Below are 14,697 nucleotides of genomic sequence, written 5' to 3' on the forward strand. Positions count from 1 at the left end.
AGTCTGGAGGTTGCACTGTTGGACTGTTACAGTTTGACTAATGTTTAAAGCAGCTAAATGAGTAATGTAAATATTTAAACACTAACTATAGTGAAAACATCAACAACAAGATTAAAGCCTAAGCTCCCCTGAAGACATTTATGGTAATTTTGTTCATGTTAATGATTCCTTTGGCTTCAATCACCTTCTCTTCTAAGGTAACTGCTCTTATCCATGGGATGATCCTGTGAGAAGAGGAGTGGCATTAGAACCTTTAGTTTTGAAATAATGTTGTTGCAGTATCAAAATTTATTATTGAGGCTTTAGGATGCCAAATGTACCAGTACACTAGTGAATATGATTTTTCAAATATAGGAGATGGCAAAATTCCAAGTTAGAAGTGGAGAGTTTCTTGCTGATACAATGCAAATATGTGAAATTATTTTTGGTGAGAGAATGTTTGAAAAATACTTTACTATGTTTCTTCCTTAACATTTTTTGGAGAATTGTGTGTTTTAGAATAAATGATGAACATACTTTTGTTTGTTTGCTGCAGTAAAAGCTTGGATAATACTTGATGGACTAGCATTCTCTTTATTTTTTTCCATGGATTCCTGTTGCTTAATAGCTGCTGAATTTTCCTAGCTTTTGAAGTGTCAGTGAACTTGGTTTCAGTGTCTTGTGTACCTGTTTGTAAGTTCCAAAAGAGTTTGTTTTATATCAAGGGAAGGAGAAGCATTTGACAGCTTGTATTGTGTATAAACTGTACTTCTTTTTCCAATTGCAGCATATATGTCCATTTTTTCCCTAAACTTTTTTTTTTTCATTGTATTGCTCAGTTGCTAGTCTTTCTTAGTTTACTTTAGAATTTTACATGAGCAGTTCAAAAGGGCTGTAGGGAGTGTGGGTTGAATTTGGGCTATTAGTTCTTTGATTCAGACTGATAAACTGAAGTAAGTCCATCATAGATGTCAAATTGTTTCTTCATGTTCAGATGGAAAATGTTTTCAGAGGAAAACGCAATTCTGTAGTTGTGCTGTTGAACTGTGTTTATAGTTTATGATGGAGACTCATACCTTGGTGTATGAAAAAACATGTGACAGTCACAGAATATCCTGACTTGGAAGGGACCCACAAGGATCTTGGAGTCTGACTCCTGGCCCTGCACAGGACACCCCAAGAGTCCCACCCTGTGCCTGAGAACACTGTCCAAACACTTCTTAACCTCATGTCTTTTACTGGAGCCTCACACTATTGTTTTCTGGGATCAGGAACAAAATCTTGCTTGAAGGCATCTCCTCCTCACATTCCCTGAGTGACTTTTACACAGGCAGATAGTGGTGGGGAAAAGGGGAATGGTTTTAAACTAAGAGAACAGAGATTTAGATTAGGTGTTAGGGGGAAATTCTTCTCTGTGAGGGTGGGGAGGCCCTGGCACAGAGAAGCTGTGGCTGCCCCGTCCCTGGGAGTGTCCAAGGCCAGGTTAGATGTGGCTTGGAGCAGCCTGGGCTAGTGGAAGGTGTCCCTGCCCATGGCATGGCCCTTCCAACCCAAACTGTTGTACACTGGATTTAAGGTACCTGTGGTTTTTGTCATGCATCAGCAGTTGAGATGCCTCAACAGATTACTTTACTTTTTCAATGTGTGAGGAGTAAAATAAATAGGAAAGTAAATACATAAAGATTGCAAGTGGTGGTTTTTCAATCCTGACCCTAGGGCTAAGTGATGAGTGCTTCCAGGTTGTTGCCTTTTGTTTGGGTGGTTTTTGCAGGTTTATGTCTTGAGGTGGTACCCAGATGTCTGTTTTGATTCTCACTGCATTGAAATATTTTCAACTGATATTTAAAAAGTTAGTGTTTGAAAATATTCCTAAGTGGCCAACATGTTGTGTTCTTCAGATGATTTTCAAGTATCCTTTGCTGCCTTGGGGGAAATCATGAGCATGTTTCTGAACTTTTTAGGGTAAATTAACTCACTAGTAAGGGACAAAGAATTGGTTTATTGAGTTTTTTTGCAAGGTAGCAATATGGAGATGCTGTGGCAAAGTGCTGAGCTCCTAGAGGAGCCCCTTCTGGCAGGCTCTCCATGCAGAAGGTTTTGGGGAAGCAGCTCATGACTTGAACAAGCCCCAGAATTGCTTTTTGCCACTGGACAGAGCCAGATAGGACATGCTGGAGCTCAGAGCTTTGTTCCTGGCTTTTATAACATAGTGCTATTTCCCTTTCTTTGCTGTTTGGAATTTTTACTGGTTTAAGGTGTTACAAGTCTGTTTTTCCTCCACCTGTCTTTACTGCTCACAGTATAACAAAAAGAATTCCTAGTTCTTAACCCTGGCTGGTTCTTTGTCTGTAAAATTCACTGCAGCTGTCAGTATGTAATGACTTTTGGTGTACTCAGTGGTAAACTTAAAGTCTCAATTTTCATGGATTGTTTTTAGTTTGTTAGGGAGTTACTGACTGCAGTAATGTTGTGTATAAGGAAGATAATGTGAAATCTAATTAACTCAAGGATATACTAATATAAAAAACTATTAGCTGCGTGTTTCCTCAGGATTAATTGTAACTTTAAGCAATGCTCACATAGGAAGAGAATTATCAAAACCTTGTTTTTAAAACACATTTTTGGTGCTTGTTGCTCCAAATACATTTTCACATCACACTTAATTTATAGCTCATGTTCCAAGAGTTTGGAAGTTTTTATTGTGAATATGGGAACACTAGGTTGGGACTTTGACTCTGAACTCAGTATTCTGGGCATTTTTCCTGCTTTATGCTAAGACCAATGTAGTGTTTACATTGATATTTTTATTTTTATTGGAAAAGGCCACTATGAAGTGTTGAAATTGAAATGTCTTAAAAGCTGGGATCAAATCAATGCAATATGCTACTTTATGGACCTTAAATATTATGTCAGATCCCTTTTTGACCAAACTAGTTTAAGAGATGTGTTGTGTAGCTGTGCTCTGTGTAACTTGAATTCAGTGCAGGTTTCTGCAGGGTACCAGCACCCTCTCGTGGGCTGTGTGATTGTGATTTTGGAACTGGTTTAGAATAGTCTTAGCTTCACACTGCTATGGCCCCATCAGTATTTTTTTAGAATTAGGAGGTTGTCTGTTAAATGAAAGCTGTCTGTTCCTGATCCAACAGCTGTGCTTATTCATGGAAATAAAATTGCTCACAGCATCCCTGTTAGCCTGTATCCTCCTTAGAATCAGAATCACAGAATAATTTGGGTTGGAAGATAACCTAAGAATGTGGGGGGGGGTGTGTTTTACCCTACATCTGCCAGTTGTTTTCCACCCCACTGCTGGTAGTTGAGGGATTTTCTTTTTTTTTTTGCAGGGAATGCAGTCTGATGTCAGTGGGATCAAGAAAGTGGTGTTTGGAAAGGGGGTTGTTGTATGAGGGGCCTTTTATATGGATTAAAATCACTCCCTAAAAATAAGAACCGAAGATCTAAATTTAAAAAAACCTAAGAAGATGAGAACTATGGATTTGGTTTCAGGATAAGTTGGCTGTGATAGCACAGATGTTTATTTTGGTTTTACACCATTATTTACCACATTTGTGCTGACCCTCTCTCCTGGAAGGTGCAGATAATGCAGATTGGGTTCTGCTACACAACTGTTTGTACCTTAGGGATGTTTTTTCTGACCCCCAGAATTAGGCATCTTTGAGTCTTGATTTATTTTTTTCTTTTTCCAACCAGGAAAGTCCAGAATGGTCAGGGGTTACAGAAGACTTGGCTCTGGGAGTGTGTATCTGTAGTATGGACTATTTATTTTTAGAGAATCAGAAATGTGTCCCTTTTTAAGGTCAGGAGTTGCTATTTGTAATGCACAAATTGTTAAAGAACCAAGCAATTGACTGGATGTCTCCTTCTTGCAGGTTGCAGAATCAGCATGTGTCTCCAATAGTTAAAAAGGTAAGCACACTGCATTTGCAAACATGGAGCAGGATTCTCTGTTTGCTAATTGATGCATTTGCCTCATAACTTGGAGGAGGAGAAACTTCATTTTAATGTATTTGAACACTTGTTTAGTACTTTCTTGTTTTATCTATAGCTTTTATTTGTGTTTGGACTCCAAATCCTTTCACAATTATTGGATCAGCAGCTTGAAAACAGACAGGATATTGGTTTGCAAGTTGATATTACAAATGTTTAGTTACCCTTCTGGCTGCAAATTTGTATCCAATGAATATTAATTATTAAAGTAATTGTTTATTAAAGTAAATAGGCAGAGCTGGCATGTAGGACTTGAGACTTTTCAGAGTGTTTGAGCAAAGTTTAATAACTGGTTTTGGTGGGAAAAGAGGAAATAAGCCCAAATTGTAAGTGTATCTCATAATCCCAAACATCAGTCTACCTCTATGACTGGTTTTTTTTTTTTTTTCCTTTTATGAAACAAAAAAATATCTGAGTCTCTTTTGACCTCCTTTAAAACTATTTTAGATTTTTCTTCCAATTAGTTATTTTCCTTAGCACTGGGTAGCTGTATCAATTATGTTTTAAATCATGTTGAAAATATTGATATTACTTACTGGGAGGTCCAGTCTGCTCAGTTTTTCTCTCTGAATAGTTACCACTTTTGCCTTGGCATCACATCATAAATACATTTCTGACAGTTACAGGTACTTGAGGAGTCCTTAAAAAAAAAGTTAAAAAGAGACATTCAGTGCTACCAGTAACCTGGTAAGAAGGAATAAATCTGCAAATTTCTGAAGTTATTTCTAATTGGGAGCAGAGCTCTAAACTTCCTTGGCTGAGGGATCAATAGATGCAACCCCAATTATTTCTGTAACAGCAGATGGTGCTGTTGGAATGGATTTGCTCACCTGAGGAATAGACTCCAAGCTGACCAATAAGCTCCAGTATGAGGTTTATATCAGAGCTCTTGGGGTTCCCAGTATGCAGCCAGCAGCTCTGGATCTGGAATTTGCTGTGCAGAGCAGCTTTTCAGGCTGTACTTTAGCTCCTACTAATTCTAGCAGCTGATGCTAATTTATATTATTTCTTGCTGAAGTACACAAAGATAAAAGGAAAACTGCTGTTGGCCTGTAACATTGTCCTTGTGCTTGAAAATACCCAGCTTGCTTGTGGGAGCAAAAAAATATGAAAAATCTTGAGAAGCACTTAAAAAATACAGTGTATGGGTGTTTCTTCAAAGAGTATGTAAAGTGAGCTGATAATGGGGGCCAAATCTATAAGTAAATGAGAGTTTCAAGGATGTTTTGGTGCATGGAGATTTTCATGTGATACCTGTTTAAAAATTTATCTCCTGGTGGGTGATGTGTATAAATATACTGTATATCTATGTAAAATAGGGGCTGCAGCATGGCCTCGAGCCTCCTGCTGCCAAGGAACCTGATGGGAAGGGACTGCAGATGCCACAGCTGCAGGGTCACTAAGCTGGGCTCCCAAATCCTTCATCACAAAACTGCATCTAGCACAAGTCATAAATCCATGGAATAACTGGCTTTGTTCCACTGGGCTGGGTGGCAGAGGGGAGAATTGAGGAGATGCTGAAGTTTTCCATCAGTCTTGCTGTGTTGCTTCTGATCTTGCCTGAGTTAGTTTATCTTTGGGATTTGGCTGGAATATGCTTGAGTTGTTCAGTGTCTCTGCACTCCTGGTTCAGGGATGAAGGTGAAATGGGAGTATTGGAGATGGGTAGGTCCCAAATTCCACCAGGGAACTGCTTTTTCTTTGGAGAGAAGGCAGCCCTTGCACTTGGTTTTCAACCTGTTCTTACCTAATTGTATAGACATTTTAAGATATTTAAGGATATTGAGTATTTAACTTCATGCATATTACAGATTTGTTATTACAGAGTAGTTCAGCCTGGAGAAGAGAAGACTCTGGGAGACCTCATTGTGAACTTCCAGAAGAGCTTATAAAAAGAGGAAGAGTTACTTTTCATGTGGGCAGATAGTGATAAAAGAGGAGGAATAGTTTAAAGTAGAAGAGGATGGATTTAGATTAGAAGTTAAAAGGAATTTTTTTCTGTGAGGTTGGTGAGGCCCAGAGAAGCTGTGGCTGCCCCATCAGTGGAATTGTTCAAGAGCAAGTTGAACAGGGCTTGGAGCAACTGGGATAGTGGAAGATGTCCCTGCCCATGGCAGGAGCTGCAAAGAGGTGAACTTCAAGGTCCCTTCCAGCTCAAACCACTGGTCTGTGATTTGGTTCTGTGATATTTTTTATTTCCTGAAACTGTTGCTAATGTTACCCCTACAGCAGGGTCACCAAGTTTCTCTCCCAAGGGCACTGTGTATGTTCTTTAGACAATAATCAAATTTTAGAGACCTTTTTCTCTCTCCAAAGCTGTCATCCTTCAAGGCCTTGTCCTAGGTCTCCTTCCTGAGTGTCATACCCCAGTCACTGCCTTGAGGAGCAGGGGTTGGTAGAGTTAGGAGCTGCTTTGGGGAGGAGAGCTACAAAGGTGACCTGAAGAAGTCTCTTTTCAGTCTTTACACCAAATTTTGTGATTGAAATCTCTGACAAGTTAGGACAGATAAAGTAATTATTATAAGCAAAATCACTTTTGACTTCATATAGCTAATGCAGGATCTCTTCTCCCAGAAGGAAGGAGAAATACACATTTCTATGTATCTCAATCTTTGCTGTGCTGAGAACAAGGTGGTAAAAGTTTGAGCAGCTGAAGGAATTATGGTAAAAGGCTCAGTAGTTGCACAGGCTGTTCTTTGCATGTTACAAATTGTGCTGTTTTCTCAAAGGTGGAAAATGAATTCTCCTTCCTCTAAGGGGTGTTTTTTCCCTTTGTCTCTTTGTCAGTGTTGCTGTTCCTTCAGAACTGTGTAGGTGTAGATACCTCACTCTCCATGTCCTTTGTCTCTCACACAGCTTATTGTGCATTGAAATGGGAAACTGGGCCTGAAACTGTTCATCAGCATGCAGAAACAGTTAATTAGCACACCAAATTAGGCACAGCACTAGTTTTGGGAGTTGCTCTTTGATAGGATTCATTTCCTCCTGAGCTTCTTGGTGGTGAATATGTGACTGTGGCATGACCACTGCATTGGTGGCTTGTTCCTCCATGGTTAGTTCTTCTTTCTAAATTCTGCATAAACCAAGTTCAAATGATCCTGTTGCTCTTTCTTCATTCTCACAATGAGTAGTACTGTCTAATAACATGGATGCTGAAGTAGAACTTCAGTTCCTTTGAAGTGGGGAAGTTGAAGCTTTAGTGCTTAGGCTTCAGACAGAAATCATTACAGTCACTCAGTCTGTGCTTTCCATCACAGTCTGGAGATGTAAAAGCTGTTATCTGGGATCTGGGAATGAGTGCCAGCAGGTAGAGCTCCCTGTTAGCACATCAGCCCAGTTCCAGTGGTGAGCTGGAGCATGTTGGGCTTGGTTAGTGAAGTACTCCTACTAAGATGCCAGTGGCAATGTTTTTCAAGAAATGCCAGCCTGGATAGTTGTCAAAATATGATGGTGCATGTAAGTCATGTACCAGACATCATCTAGATTCAGTCATGTGCTGTGTTCCTGATGTACTGAGAAATAAAGGTCTGAGAGCAGCTGGAGGTGTCTGGTCAGAGAAGTCTCATCACTGCAGTAACAGACTGGAGCTTGCCCCTGCAGGCATTCCCTGCTGCAAAGTGCTTTTTGTCCTGTGAGGTTTAATCTGAGGGCAGGATTAAAGGGTAGCTGCAACCCTCAGCCTGTGCCAATGATCTACATATCCTAAAATATCCTCAAATAATCTAAATATCTCAAATATATAAAAAATATCAAATAATCCAAATATCCGAATATATCCTCTACATATCCATAAAATGCCCTCAGCCTGTGCTGCTGATGCTGTAGGGTCTACAGGATCAACATATCTTTGTTGGTCACTCAAATGGGGAAACAGGATGATTATCCCATAATGTGACATGTTACTTTTTAGTTTATGAAAAAGCTGGAAAATACTACAGGTGGTGTTGACAGTGGGAGGCCTTGGTCAGGCCTGACAGAAACTCTTGTATGGAAAATCTGTGACTCAAGTATATTTGAGATTGGCATATTTATGTATTCCTGCTATTTCCAGCTGCATTCTGTGCCTTTTGAGGCAGTGTATGAAATGGGAACCTGAGAAACCTGAGAGTTCTAAAGGATGCTGAAAGCATCTTGTTTCATGCACTAGGCTGTATAAATATTTCCTTGCTTAATGTCTCTCCTCGTTTCTGAGCTACAAGACTCAAGAGTTGCCCTCCTTTATTAATAATAAAATAAAATTATTGTGCCTTTCCACACCTAGGAGTAAGGATGCCTTTGATCTAGTCCTTCTCAGAGAACTGTCCTTCCTTGCCCCTTCTGTGTGACAAAGGGTTGATTGTCACTCGTGCCTCTGGCAGTGGGTGAGGGTGAGCTGCATCCTCTGCTCATCGTTGTTCACTGGGCTGTGCATCAGTGCACTCCAGGCTTCCAGGGGCTGGGAGAGGAGCCCAGGGATAACCCTCCTGTTGGGAATAGCTTGCTGGTGTTTTGGGAGGGGGTGAGGGGTGGCACAGGTGCCAGGGGGTGCGTGGCATCACATCAAGCCATGGCTCTGTGCATGGGCAACCTCTGCAGCGTGGCCCGAGTGCACTGGAAGCGCAGGAGGATGAAGAGATCTGAGAGGAAGGGTAGGGCTTTAATTGCTGCATTTAAATGCTGGAACAAAGGAGGTGGTGGTGGTGGTGGTCTAAGTGTACTTTTCAGGTGAGGTTTGAATCTCTTTGCTAGCTTGCACTTTGGATTCATAAGAAAGCCAGTTTGTTGGTAATACTTTGAGCAAGATCTATTTCCCAATGCTTTGTTTCATTTGACTTTCAAAGTTTGGAAGGAGAGGACTTTTGAACAAATATGGAACTTGCTAAAACTGCACCTTTCTGACTTAGGCTGTTTTCTAACAGTTCTGTGTCATCTCTCAGGTTAATGGGATTTTTTCCATATATGCCATTCGCTGAATGTAAAGTGTTGTTAGTTGTGAAATTTCCCTTTCAAGACATATTTAGGGTTTTTCTCAGTAATGAGAATAAACCAAGATTACTCTTAAGGTCTTTCACAACTCTTTTTTGCATCTAGATATTCAGACAGAAGAAAACCAGGTTATCTCTAAGTTCTCATGTGCTGTGTACTTGCTATAGCTAACATTTACCTAAAAATCTCTCAAGTAGTCTCCTGTGGAAATAAAGGCAAATTCTGTTGTGTTTGCTGCTGCATTTTTAAGCATTGCTGATGTTCTTTCTATCTTTGGAAACAGTCTACAGGAATGAAAGACTGTAAAACCAGGAGAGGATTAAAAGTTTACATTTTCCTGGCTCCACTTAAATTAGCATACATGTAGATACTGTTTTCCTGTTTGATATGGCTGGCTTTTAATGCATCTATGAAAAGAAAGGTTTTTGTAGTTCAGAACATTTCAGGATGTGCTACTATGCAGATTGCCTTGGCTTCAGTGAGTGAATTTAGGTAAGAGTTGGGTGGAGGTTTGTTGCTCTGTGTTATGAACAAAAAACTTCCCTCTGCTACACCAGCATAGTGCAGTCAAACCCTCAATTTATTTTATCAGTATAGCTGGGAGAAAACAGTCCCTGTAGCCATGGAGCTGCCTTCTGCCACAGCCCCATTCCACACAGAACCTGCTGTAAATACACTGACCCAAATCACTTTGTATTTATGGCACTGATTCCTTATTGCTCTTCTTGAAAGCTTTGAATGAATGAAAAGCAATGAAGCTTTTTTCCTTTACTCTTATTTTTTTTTCCCCAACAAAATTTTTTTTTGCACTGCTGAGTGTTACTGTGGTTGTGTCCCTTATCCCATAGCAGGACTTTAGGAGTGAAACTCAGGAGTTTATCATACATACCTTGGTGTCCAAGCTTCAGTGAAGTCCTTTTGGAAGGTGTCCTTGCTCAGATGCCACTGACCATTACCCAACCTCATGAGGTGTCTTTGTGTCTGTAGCACCTGAGATGTTCCTGGATGTCACTTACTAAATGGGTTATTTGCAGGCAGTGAATGTGTTTATTTATGCAGTTTTGCTGCTTGAATAAAAGTTTGGAAGGTCCAAGAAGCCAGAAATGCTGTTCCTCTTTCAAAGTGAAATGATAACTGAATCACTAATGACTGCAGAATAATCAAGCATCCCTTGGCAAGAGAGGAAGCTTTTTTTTGTAATGAGCAGCCTGGGCTCAGAGTCCATTTGGTAAAAACATCTCCCCTGTCTTTCTGAGGGCATACATAGGTCCTACTTTATATGGAAGGACTTTGAAAAACCTTTTTTCTTATTATGAAATCCTCTACCTTTGAAAGCCAGGTTGAAAAAAAGAAAACCCATGGATTACAGTGGGAGGAAGTTTGGAAGATAGATGTGTATACAGAGTACTGAGTTCCTTCTCTCTTCCCAGCTCAAGACTGTCCCCTACACATTATTCACAGAATTGTAGAAAGTTAGGGATTGGAATGAACCTTACAGATCATGCAGTCCCAACTGTGGGCAGGGACTCCTCCCACACCAGGTTGCTCAAGGTCTTACCCAGCCTGGCTTTGAACAGTGCTGGGGTTGGGACATCCACAACATTTCATACTCTTTAAATAACTGATTCATTCTCTTCCAAGTGTTTTTGATTTGAAGTGGGTGGTTGTTGGAAATTAATTGTACTGGAAATCAGTTACTTGTATGAAGCACACACGGTCTTGTAGTGCTTAGAGTGAGGGAGGCTTAGCTTTGGGAAGTGGTGGAATCACCATCCCTGGAACTGCTCAGGAAACAAATAGATATGGCATTTCATGCTTGGGTTCAGTGGCCATGCTCATATTCAGACTTGATTTTGAAGGTCTTGAAGTTAGTGGTTCTTTGACTCTTATGCTCTTTCCCAGAGTGATCTGCTGGTGCAGTTGTGGGGACTGCAGGGAGGAGCTGGCTGCTGCTAACTGGACTCCTGCATTTTTTATAAAGAAAGGATTAGAAAAAAAGGTGATCCTTCTTTATATGCCAAGAGTAGTCTTAACTCTTAAACACACGTGGTTAAAGCTTAAAACAGAGTGTTAGTGTCATTTGGCTGCAGCAGCAGTGTAGGACTGCATCTCTTAGGTGCCTTAAGGCTCTTCTGTCAACTGTCCTTGGCTGTTTATCTTCCTTGATGCTTTCAGAATCTGTTTCAGCACAGTTACTGAAATGATTAAAAACAAAGAAAAAAAGCAAGTAGAATTTCTGTTTGCCTCTGCTTTTAGCAGACAGGAGCTTGCCTTTTCTTTCCTTCAGGCTGTGGGTGAGGTGCTGAGCCCAGGCTGGTAACCCAGCTCCTCAGGAGGGTTTATGCATGGTGTGGAAGTGTGGGGCAGCTCTACAGCCTTTTGCACTTCTAGTTTGGCTCAGGGAGCTCACTGATCTCCTTGCTAGAAGTTAAACCAGGAATTTGTCAAGTCCTTAGTGCTTGAGTACAAAGTGGTGCTGCAGGAGTAACTGGAGCCAGTGCAATGTGCTAATTGAGGTGATAATTATTTACAAGTCCTGTTGATTACAGTCAACTAATTTCCTCTTGTTACAGTGGAGTGTGCTGATGTTGTGTAATGCAAACGGTCTCAGGGGTTATAAATAGATGGGGTGACATCAGCTGTGTGTTCAGTCCCTAGCGGGGTTCCACAAGGCTCTATCCTTGTCCCTGTGCTCTTCAACACCTTCATAAACAGCCTGGAGGCAGGAATCAAAGGAATACCAAATAAGTTTGCTGCCAATACTAAATTGGAAGGAGCTGTTGACGCCCTCGAGGGCAGAGAGCCCTATAGGGAGACCTTGATGAATTTTAGGGCTAGGCAGTCCCCATCTATAGGAAGTTTAATATCAAGGGCAAGTGCTGGATTCTGAGTGTGTATAGACCAGGATGTGAGAGGAATGAGAGGCTGGAGAGCAGTGCTGTGGAAAGGGCCCTGTGGGGTCCTGTTTGATGGCAAGTTGAGCGGGAGTCAGCAGTTCCGTGGCAGCCAGGAGGGACATCAGGCACAGCATCCCCAGCTGGGCAAGGGAGAAGATTGTCCCACTTGGCTCTGGACTGGCATGGCCTCACCTTGAGTCCCAGGGACAGGTTTGAGCACTACAATGTAAAAAAGACGTGAAGTTATTAGAGATTGTCTGAAGAAAGTGAAGAGTCTGGAGGGGAAGCCATAGGAGGAGCAGCTGAGAGCACCTGGCTGTTCAGCCACTGTGAGGAGACCTCATTGTGGTCTTCATCATCCCACTCTGGCCTTTGGCAGATTGGGGCTGCATCTTTCAGTCACTGATGAACATCTCAGTTTTAGGAGGGATCAGTTGGGTAAATCCAGGTTTGGTCAGGATTTACCCAAACAGCCCAGTGCTAAGCCAGGGCCTGGGCTGCTACTTTTAAAGGATCTTTAAACTTATTGTTAATAAGTTTTAAACCTAATAAGTTGGTACCTTAAAGCCTGAATATCCCCTTCCCTGTTTTCCAGACAGAAGCCGTCTCTGCCAGCCAAGAAACCAGCAAAGATATTTCACAATGGATGTAGACGATGAAGAAAACATGAGTAAGATGTGTTTATTTATATTGTAATAAACTCACTAATAGTGTCTGAAAGTAATTTTTTTCTCCCAAGCACAGGGGCAACTGCAAAGAAATGAAGATATTTTAAAATGCAGTGAAGAAGAGTGAATTGGAGCTTTTGCATTAACAGTGTTTTTAATATGCTAATATAATTATACCTTCTGTATTATACCTTATACTTTATTTTTTTCCTACAGCAGCTGAATAATCAAAATATTTCTCTGTCTTGAACCAGCAGTGAATAAAGGAGGGATAATATCAGTAGTGCCCATGCCACGGGTAAAGTACCAGTAAGGAGTGAGGGGTAAGGTGAGGGGATGGAGTTTCAAGAGTACAATATAAAGGAGGGAGAGCAGAAAAGGAGAAAGAAAGAAAAAGCAAAGGAGGAGCTGGAAAAGCTCTGTGCAGGTCTCACATGGGCTGATGATTCTCTTTAGATGGTGATTGTCCCAACCCTGAGCTACTGAATTATTGAAGTGATTTTAAAGCACAAAAATAGTCAATAAGTGATCATCTTGGTGTGTACTTGATGCAGCCAAGTGTGTGAGACTGCTAACTCTGGGGTATAATTAAGATCCAATAACTTATGAGAAAAATATTTTCCTTGAACCTTTCTAAAATGTTTTTACTGTTATTTGCTTTTCAGCTGTCTCCTTTTTTTCTGTGACTCAGAGAATTGTTCTGCTGCTGCTGTGCTGTGCCTGACTATAAATAATTGTACATGATGTTATAACAAATGTGCTTCTTTTTCCCCCAAGTGGCAGTGGCTAAAGAGTGCATCTGGCAAAGGTGACAAAGCCCAGCACTGGCTTTGGAGCAGAAGAGTTGCAGCTCAGTCTGGAGGAGTTACAGAACAATTTTAGAGGGAGATGAGGAAGTTAGATCATTGTGTTAAAATAAACCAATCAAACCCAAAACAAACATCCTCCCCCAAAAAAACCCAAAACCAAAGCGAAAAATATTACCTGAAATAGAATTAATCTTTTTTTCTTTAGTGAAACAGTGAACTCAACTGCAATATGCTTGGTATAATTTTCTTTTCCCTGATAGATAAGAAATTAAACTATAACTGCTTCTAAAGGTGCCTTCCCTACTGAGGCCTTCAAAAAGTGTAATTGGATAATTCTCTTTTTTTTTTTTTGATAAAACATCCCTTTTCTCAATAATGGTATAGCTGAGCATGAATAGAAGATGCCTTCCTGAGCTGGAGAGATACAGTCTCTTTATAGGGGCAGATTTAATTCTGTGTCATTAAGAAAAACACTAAATTTTTGTCTGCTTCTGGGGTTTTTTGTGTTAGTGCATCGATATGGGAAGCCATTCAAGGAATTTGTTATTTTGTCAGGAGCTTGGCTCCATGGAATTGTTTAGGGAATGCATTTGTATGACTTCAGTTTTGAGATGTCAGAACCTTGGCTGAGCCCAGTGCCTATGAAGGGCAAGACAACCTTCCTTTGTGTGCCCACACAAACATCGTGAATTTGAAATGTTCAATCATCTGATTTGGGGGGGGTTCAGAAATCAAAGTTTAAATTCTTAAGTTCTTTGCTTTGATTTGTGCAGAGATATATTTTTTAACTGTTTATCTTTCTTTACTTTTATATCTCTTATAATTGTGAAGTGGCATGTTAGAAGTTGCCTGTTAAATTTTTTATTATTTTATGTAACTGCTTTTGGGGAAAGGTTTTTGAAGGAAAGGAAGGTGGGCTATGCAGTCTTTGTAGCCTGTGGTTGCATAACAAGAATTCCTCTGCTGAAACCAAAATTAAGATGACTTTTTTTTTTTTTGTTCAGATGAAATATAAGACAGTGATGATGTCTTACATTAATAAATTAATATCCCTGAGAAAAGTGTTTCAGACTTGAATTTTTAGTGTTTTCCTTCTTTATCCTTTGGTCATAGAGACACTACAAGAGATTTGGGGCAAGAGATGGTTATTTAGAAGGTTTTTATTTGTTTTTTGTTGCTTTGTGTGGCTGCACTCTGGACACTTGGAACACAAGCATGTGACTCTCCTGACCTTTATCTTTGATGTATTTGCTTCTTTTTCTAAAGGATGCTCTCAAGAGAGCATGTGGTTTTTTCTGCTTGTTTTTGAGTGAAGAAAATGACTTATTTAGAATTTCCCCAGGCCACTAAATGAAAGCAGCAGTATAAGGGGTA

The 14,697-nt window shown here is 40.4% G+C and overlaps 1 protein-coding gene across 1 annotated transcript in view; it reads left to right on the top strand.

Moving 5' to 3' along the window:
• Positions 1–14,697, top strand: part of ADARB1 (adenosine deaminase RNA specific B1) — a 63,510-nt gene that overhangs the window by 14,831 nt on the left and 33,982 nt on the right. The window contains exons 2-3 of the mRNA XM_036386690.2: positions 3,867–3,903; positions 12,442–12,516. Coding sequence (XP_036242583.1) covers positions 12,489–12,516 — 28 coding nt within the window. The 5' untranslated portion in view covers positions 3,867–3,903; positions 12,442–12,488. The remainder of the gene's footprint in view (positions 1–3,866; positions 3,904–12,441; positions 12,517–14,697) is intronic.

Source organism: Molothrus ater, chromosome 7 (assembly GCF_012460135.2).
Source record: "Molothrus ater isolate BHLD 08-10-18 breed brown headed cowbird chromosome 7, BPBGC_Mater_1.1, whole genome shotgun sequence".
In the NCBI taxonomy this organism is placed as follows: domain Eukaryota; kingdom Metazoa; phylum Chordata; class Aves; order Passeriformes; family Icteridae; genus Molothrus; species Molothrus ater.